At 66.7% G+C, this 8,701-nt stretch overlaps 1 protein-coding gene across 1 annotated transcript in view; it reads left to right on the forward strand.

Annotated features, from left to right (window-relative positions):
* The window catches only part of Cdh4 (cadherin 4, type 1, R-cadherin (retinal)), a 425,566-nt gene that overhangs the window by 397,616 nt on the left and 19,249 nt on the right, over positions 1-8,701 (forward strand). Inside the window, exon 13 of the mRNA XM_013030338.1 lies at positions 3,761-3,898. Within this exon, the coding sequence (XP_012885792.1) occupies positions 3,761-3,898 (138 nt within the window). The remainder of the gene's footprint in view (positions 1-3,760; positions 3,899-8,701) is intronic.

Below are 8,701 nucleotides of genomic sequence, written 5' to 3' on the forward strand. Positions count from 1 at the left end.
GACTTCCTCTCCAGAGCTGTGGGCCCTGCTTCCCCTCTCCTGGACCTCTCCCGTGGCCCGGACTTCCTCTCCAGAGCTGTGGGCCCTGCTTCCCCCCTCCTGGGACCTGCCATTGCTCGTTGCCCCTGGCAGGCAGCCCACGAGTAGGCCGGGCAGTGTCCAGCCCACAGCCCCACGCAGGATGGCGAGTGCGTGGCTCAGGAACAGGAAGACTCCACCCGCAGCCTCGGGGCTGCCTGCTCTGTGCGCCCCCCTGGGCCAGGTCTACGGCTGCCCCTCTGCCTTGCTCACGGGGCGCGTCCCCTGGCATCATGTCTGGTCACCAGAGTCCCAAGAGGCCCTGCAGACATCCGTACCCTGCTGGTGGGAGGGGGCACCCTGTGGCCCATCAGGACAGCCGAGAGCCGTGCGGAGATGCCTGTCTTCGGCCCGGCCCAGCCTGGAGGCTGGGGGCGACAGCAACCAGAAGAGCAGGGCGGGGCCGTACTCCTGAGTGGACGTGCCGCGGGTCCTCTCCACGAGCCCAACCTCCCAGATGTGCTCACCAACCAGTACTCTGCAGGGGGGAGGTGCTGCCCGCGAAGCCCTCCACTGCTACAACCCCAGCCAGGGCAGAGCGTTGCAGGCGACGCCCCTGGGAGCCCGGGAGCCACCCGGTTGGCCCTGGAGGGGGAGGGGCCCCTGCAGAGCTGTGGAGATTTGTGGAAGTGGGCCACGCATTCCCGGGGCAGCTTGCAGAAGGGAAGATGGCAGTTTGGGATTCTGATTTTTTGTGTGGTGCTGAGGGTGGACCCCAGGGTGTCACGCATGCCAAGCAACCAGCACCCCAGGAGAGCGGAGGCCGCAGTGTGGCCACGGACAGCCTGGGAGCAGGCCGGGTGAGGGACGACGCCAGCGCGCAGGGGACAAACACCCAGACAGAACGTCCAGACGCCTCCGGGAAACCCAGTGACCCCCACACACATCTGGAAACGTGTGACACTGGGCCCCAGAGCACAGGGACAACCGCCGTGGGTTTAACCGTGCCGGCGCTCCGGCCCGACGTGCCACCGGAGCAGAGGGCGGAGCCTGGGCCGAAGGGGGCGGGGTCTGTGCCCTGCCTGGCTCTCCCCTCCGCCCACACGCGCTGACCGCCTGCTCGGTGCCAGCAGCCCCCGGGGGCCGAGGAAGGCGTCCCGGCAGCGGGGTGGGAGGGGGGGCTGAAACGGGCCCCATCCTGGCCGGGCAGGGTGTGACCTGAGGGGCACTTGGGGTCCAAGCTATGGCCCAACGCGCCAGGGACCGAGGTGGGCGCGGGGTGAGTGAGCGCGCCTGTGGGTGGCTGCCCCGCGTTCTGAGGAGCCCCAGGCTGAGCCCCAGGCTGAGCGAAGCCTCGGGGAGCGCGGCCTGCGGCTTTCGTCTGCTCTCCAGCTTGAAAGCGGCCTTGTGGCTCGTTAATCCATCCACTGTGGCTCCGCGGCCCAGCCATCGGCCCTGGCCTCTGCGCCGTGGGAGCCGGGGTGCCGCTGGGTACGGCCGAGCCACCACTGGGGAGCCCCTGGGGCACTGCTCCTGACCACGCAGGGCCGCTGCTGCCGCCGAGCCCCCCCCCCCCGCTCCTCCTGAGCCCACAGAGCCCGGGACAGCCCTGCCCTCGGCCCTCACCCGGACCCAGCCAGCAATGGGTGCGGCGGGGCCCCTGCGCCCTGCCCGCCACACACAGGGCGTGTTCACGTCCCAGACCACAGCACCCAGCAGACAGGATCTCACCTGGGTCTCCCCATGAAGAGGAAAATTCTCATCAGGACCCCAGCAAAGTCCTGCTCCCACTGTTCAAAACAGACAGACAAGAGCCTCGAGCCACCTGCGGCCACCCTCACAGACCGCAGGCCACACACCTGGGGGGCCGAGGTGCCTTGTGGGCACACGTGGACACCACCCACACCCGCCCTGACCACCGGTCTCACAGGGCTAGCTTCCGGCCCCAGTCCGGCTGCCCAAAAGCAAACCTGGCCTGCCCTCTAGTGGCCATCAACTGCATTCACACACACATGACCCATGCACCCTTAGAAACGTGAGTACACACCAGGAATACATGCGCACAACCATGTGCATGCACTCACACAAACTGCATCACCACAGGCGTGCGTGTACATACATTTGGGAACACGGATGCACATTCGTGCGTGCACACATAACGTGGAGCCAGCCATGTGTGAACTCGAGCACACGTCACTGAGCTATATGGCGAGGTGTAGCCTCCTAGAGGCAGAGCAGGATTCGTGTCACCCGAGGACACGCCTCTCCCTGGCCCCCAGAGCCTTCTTCCCTCACAGTGCAATGAGAGTGGCAAGTCCCAGGGGATGTCTGCACACACGTACACATGCGTGTACACACACATGCACACGCATGCACTCATCCCTGCAGATATCTGGGTGGAAGAGGGTGTATGCAGGCCACAGTGCTGACCGGGATTCAGCACTGCCATCTTCTGGAGCGGCCATGGGGGCAGAGAAAGGCTAGAAAAGCACTCCACGCAGCTCTCCTTCCCTCTTTCCAAGGTCTCTCCCGCACCCCAGCCTGACCACCCCAGGCTGCACCCAAGCACACAGGGCAGGGCGGCACCCCAGCCTGACCTCCCCGGGGCACACAGGGGGGCACCCCAGCCTGACCTCCCCAGGGCACACAGGGCAGGGGGGCACCCCAGCCTGACCTCCCCAGGGCACATGGGGTGGGGGGCACCCCAGCCTGACCTCCCCAGGGCACATGGGGTGGGGGGGCACCCCAGCCTGACCTCCCCAGGGCACATGGGGTGGGGGGGCACCCCAGCCTGACCTCCCCGGGGCACACGGGGGGGCACCCCAGCCTGACCTCCCCGGGGCACACGGGGGGGCACCCCAGCCTGACCTCCCCAGGGCACATGGGGTGGGGGGGCACCCCAGCCTGACCTCCCTGGGGCACAGGGGGCAGGGGGGCACCCCAGCCTGACCTCCCCGGGGCACATGGGGGCAGGGGGGCACCCCAGCCTGACCTCCCCAGGGCACACGGGGGGGCACCCCAGCCTGACCTCCCCGGGGCACAGGGGGCAGGGGGCACCCCAGCCTGACCTCCCCAGGGCACATGGGGTGGGGGGCACCCCAGCCTGACCTCCCCAGGGCACAGGGGGCAGGGGGGCACCCCAGCCTGACCTCCCTGGGGCACAGGGGGCAGGGGGGCACCCCAGCCTGACCTCCCCAGGGCACAGGGGGCAGGGGGGCACCCCAGCCTGACCTCCCCGGGGCACAGGGGGCAGGGGGGCACCCCAGCCTGACCTCCCCGGGGCACATGGGGTGGGGGGGCACCCCAGCCTGACCTCCCCAGGGCACAGGGGGCGGGGGGGGACCCCAGCCTGACCTCCTCAGGGCCACGCACGCAGAGGCGTCTCCGCTCCTGTGCTGGCCCCTTGCCTTTGTCCCGAGGTGCTCTATGAACGCAGTTGTGGTGACACCCCTACACATAGCCACAGGCTTATCCCTCACCTGAAAGCTTTCCCCTCTGTTCCCCAAAAATGATACAGAGCTCATCTCTCTGGACCCCTTTCCATTGTGGCGCCAAGGTGACCTGTCTGCAAAGGCCCTGAGACATAGCAAGGGAAGGGAGGCCCACAGGCAGCAGCTGCCCAGAGGTCCAGAGGGGTTGGGCCCTCGGCCACAGGCACTCAGCCCTGTCCGGGGAGGAGACCCCATGGGGGAGGGGTGGGCCCCACCCCTGAGCCTGGCTGACCCACTGTCCTCCCCCACAGAAAGTCCAGCAGTACACAGTCATTGTCCAGGCCACAGACATGGAAGGGAATCTCAACTATGGCCTCTCAAACACAGCCACAGCCATCATCACAGTGACAGACGTGAACGACAACCCGCCAGAATTCACCACCAGCACGGTGAGTACCTGCCGGGGCCCGGCCCCATGGGGCTGTGACTCGGTGGTGGTTGCTGATTCGAGGTGCTGTGTCAGTCACAGCAGTGGCTGGGGGAGGCAGCCCCAGGTATGACTAGTGGGACAGAGGACGGGGCTGCTAGGGAGAGAGGTGACCCTTGGAGACGAGGCCCACAGGGCTGTGACCTGGGCTGCGACGTGGCCCGAGCTGCCCGGGACTGAGAGATGACGACTTGGCTTCTTTGTGGAGTCAGTAGGAAGAGCTGGCAGGGTTGGCCAATGTCACACCACTGTTGGAGCCTCATGTGACTGTCCTCCCAAGGGCCCCACCTGGGGAGACCCGGATGGGCCTGGGCTGGGCCCAAGTGCCTCCCCACACCAGGGGCCGCTTCGCCTCGGTCCCGTGGACAGCGCAGACGGTCCTCCCTCCGCGGCCCATCGGCAGCAGGAAAACGTGATTGAGACTAGGCTCCACTCTGCCCCTGGGACTCGGTGACGGGCGTTCTTGGTGGATGTGGGTGCATTCACTGTGCGGCCACTGTGAGCCTAGAAGGGGGACACCCCCTGCCCCACCCCCAGACAACACCCTGTCAACAGCCCTGCGATCACGACTCCCTGGAGTCCCAGCCCCTGCCCTCCCCTGCTCCCCAGGTCCGCCGCCCCCCCTCCCCAGGTCCACCGCGCACAGGCACGCAAGCGCCCTGTGTCTGCAGGCTGGCCTTGCAGGCCCCAGTGTGGGGATGGCAGGAGGGAGGCGTGGCCAGCCGGGCCTGCAGAAGGGCTGCAGGTGTCAGGCCAGAGCTGCAGAGGGGAGGGTGCCCCCCAGGAGGGAGGGCCGCAGCAGCCCAGCCTGTGGACAGCCAGGCCTGCCTCAGCCCCTGATCTACACCTAGGAGGGGTCATAACTGGGTACTGAGCCGCGACGAGGTGGTGGGAGGGGGAAGGGCCCGGGGAGGAGGAGGGACAAGGAAGGAGGCGGGAGTCCTCATGTGGTCACAGGACCCGCTGCCAGTGGGAAGCAGCTAGGACCCCAGAAGCCGTGCTGCCAAGGAGGAGGCCACAGCAGGGGTGGGCATGGGGAGCCTGGCCCACCTGCTCCCTCCCTGTGGGGAGTGTGCCTCTGCCAGAGCCCCCTCTCCTCCACCGCGGCCCAAGCCCTGGGTGGAGCTGGCAGAGGCCCTGGCGGCCGTGGGAGCACAGCGCCACCTAGTGGGCGGACAGCCGGTGGCCCGGTGGAGGAAGGCGCTCAGACAGCTCTCTGGCGCCCAGCAGGACAGCAGGGCACCAAGGCGCTGGCTGGCCTGGCAGGCAGGTGCTGGTGTCCTGGCCCCAGAGACCTCCCGATGGCAGGAAATGTCCCCTCTGCAGGGCAGCCCCCCCCCAGTTCAGCAGCAGAAGCGGGGGCCCGGCTTCTGGGGAGTGGACCTGGGGACAGCCCCTGGTGTGGAGCGAATCCTAGAGAGCTGTGCCCTGGGCCTGCCGCCGCCTCCCGGACGACCAGCAGCGGCTCAGGCCTCGCCGGCCCTCTCCAGCGGCCCCGGCTGCCCTCAGGCAGGAGACTGCCCAAAGTTGCCACAGGCATCACCAAGCCAGGCACCCGTGGCCCTGGGTCCTGAGGACCCCCACAGTGCTCAGACCCAGGGGCTGACACCCCTCCAGGCAGTGAGGGGTTTGGAGACACCTGTGGGCCACAGGAGCCTTGAGGGGCGGCGGGAGGAGCTCAGAGCCCCAGCCTGGAAACTGTGGCTTCCACCCCCAACAGTGCCACCTTGCTTGTTCCGAGGTGCTGGCCAGGGGGCAGGGACCCCCACAGACACCTGGGTTCAGGGTGGGCCCCAGCAGAGATGACACCCCACCTCCTACCCCCACGTGGCTGAACGCTGTCTTTTACATCCAAAAAGATCACACATCCACTATGTGCACTGCTACAGCCCCACAACGTGGGCTCCGCCGCCCGCCAGCCGCCGCGTGCTGCCGGGCCTGTGAGGCCCGGGGCGAAGGGCACGGGGCCCGGTGGATGGCCAGTGGGCAAAGGAGGAAAAGCAGATTGTAGTCTGAAAGTCATCCCTGCCTTCCGCTGCCCCTCCTCCCCGGCATGGCCCTCGGGACACCTGTGTCCCCAAGTTGAAGGTGGCCCTGGGCAGAGCCCCTCAAGACGGTGGCATGAGAGAGCCCAGGACACCATCTGTGCCTCACAGTGAGTGTGGACGGGCAGGCTGACCCCACCGCCACACACTCACACACACACACACACACACACACTCGGGCAGCTGGGCTATTTTTATGGGGTTTAATCAAGAACAATCAGCAGAAGCTAAAGAGATGCCGAGGATTTGCATGATCCACTTCCTGCTCTCCCCGGTTAATTAAAAGTTCTCTCCTCCTCCTCCATTGCCCACTGAAGAGCAGAGCCGAACTCCCCAGAGCAGGGTCTGGGGCAGCCATGTCAGCTCAGCCAGCAGGGAGGACACAAGCGTCACACCCTGCCCTCCCCTCCCCCTCTCCCCAGGGCCCTCCTACTTCCTCCAGCCCAGCCCCTCCCTCTCCCTCTAGCCGGGCCCCTCCCACCCAGGCCCCTCCCCAGAGTCTGGGAGCTCTCGGTCCTTCTAGCTGGGCTAGTAGGGAGACCTCTGCGAGCGCAGGTTGCGTGTGGGTAACAGTCCGAAGACTGGACACCTGTGTGTCTCTAAGCGTAGCCTCTGTGGAGGCCGGGCCTCGCCCCACCACCGACATCGGCGCATCTGCGCCGCAGGGAGGCCACGGTGAGGAGGCCTGTGCTGCTGCTGTGTGTCCAGCTCTCAACTCACCCCCAGCCCCTCCATCCCCTCCGCTGAGCCACGCTGGGAACGGGGGACAGGGCCGGGGCGGGGAGCTGGGGCCAGACCACCAGCCTCAAGCCTGCCTCCCACACTGGCCAGTTTCTGAGCTGGGCTTTGTGTGCCTCGGTTTCCTCGTCTGTCCCTACTGGGGAGGGGTCAGGAACACGGCGCACGCACGTGTTCATGGCCAGCAGAAGCAGTCCATAAACAACACAGAGACTATGTTGTTTTACACTGTTCTTCATGATTATTGATGGCAACGCTGGGCCAAGCCCTGGCCAGCGAGCCTCCCATGGTCTCCTGGGAGCCAACCCAGCCTCCCGCCACACGGCTGGGGAGAGGCTAAGAGTTCCTTTTAGCTCCGCGTTCGTGCCTTCGGTGCTGCCACAGCAGCAGCTCTCCAAGCGCCGTCCATGGCAGGCTCCGGCCCAGCCCAGCACGCCGCCTCCTCCCCAACTCCTGCCGGCCAGAATCTCAGCCGCAGAGGCCGAAGGAGAGAATACAGCCTCCCCGCTCCTTTGGATTCTCAGAGCCGCCAATCCTGTAGTTCTGACTGCTGAACACGCAGCCAACAGAAACACCTCCCTTTTTCTTGTCGTTCATGGGGCTTGAACTCAGGGCCTGGGTGCTGTCCCTGAGCTCTTCAGCTCAAGGTGAGTGCTCTACCGCCTGAACCATAGTGCCGCTTCTGGTTTTCTGGTGGTTTATTGGAGGTAAAGTCTCACAGACTTTCCTGCCCGGGCTGGCTCTTGAACCTGGATCCTCAGATCTCAGCCTCCTGAGTAGCTAGGATGACAGGCATGAGCCACTGGTGCCCGGCTTCACCACTGTTTTATTAGGAAAGAAAAGTAAAGTTGGAGCACACACTGTCACAGGAGAGGGCCACTGCAGGAGCGAGGCTGGGTGGAGGCCCCTGGGAGGGGTGCAGGCCGCATGCTCCAGGACAGGAGCTCACGAGCTGAGCGGCCCCGAGCTCCCACAGCCGAGGCCATCAGGCAGGGGCTTCTCTCCCCCGTCAGCCCCCTCCTCACCCGCAAAGGGCTTAACCAGCAGCCGAGGCGTAGCTAGAGGAGCTGGGCCTTTCTCAGGCCCCAGGACGGTGACAGAAGGCGAGGAGGTCCTAGCGATGGCTGCCCACGCTGTGTCTGCTGTCCGGGCCTGCTCCGTGCAGTTCCAGCCAGGCCTCCACCTTCCCCCGCAGGGACGTGGCCGGACGTGCACGAAGCCCGCGAGAGGCAGGCAGCGCTTGTGGACAGCCACAGCTCACGGCTGGCGCAGGCCTGAGGCGCCGAGAGGGAACCTTGCGCTGTGTCCCCCGGCAGCGCTGGCCAAGGGGCCGCGCAGAGCCGGCGTCACGCGGGCCCCCCACGGATGTGGCCACCGAGGCCGCCTGAAGGTGCCGCCACGCCCGCCCGGTGCCAGGGCCCTGCCTGTCTGGGGGTGCGGTCTCCTGTGAGGACACGGCCACCCCAGGCTGAGCACAGGGAGGGCCACATGGGCCTTCAGCGCTCTATGGCTGCCCACTGGGGCCACAAGGACCAGAAGGGCCGGGCCGTACCTGCCTGCCAGCAGCGGAGACCGGAAGGATGAGGGTGGCTCAGCTGGACCGCTCCAGCCGCACCGTCCGCTCCAGCCGCACGGCTCTGACGGGGAGGCCCGCCATGGGCTCAGGGCGGCTGCACCCGGTCCCCGGGGAGGCCCGCCATGGGCTCAGGGCAGCTGCACCCGGTCCCGGGTCTTCAGTGTGTGTTGCTCCCTGGTGACTGTGGGCATGCCCGTTCCCCTCACTGGACCTACCACACCACTTCTGCCCCATGCACACCCTACAGCCCAGAACACCCACTACTGTCCCGTATACCCCCTATAGCCCAGAACACCCACTACTGTCCCATGCACCCCTACAGCCCAGAACACCCACTACTGTCCCGTACACCCCTACAGCCCAGAACACCCACTACTGTCCCGTACACCCCTACAGCCCAGAACAC

This window comes from Dipodomys ordii, unplaced genomic scaffold (assembly GCF_000151885.1).
Source record: "Dipodomys ordii isolate 6190 unplaced genomic scaffold, Dord_2.0 Scaffold129, whole genome shotgun sequence".
Classification (NCBI taxonomy): Eukaryota; Metazoa; Chordata; class Mammalia; order Rodentia; family Heteromyidae; genus Dipodomys; species Dipodomys ordii.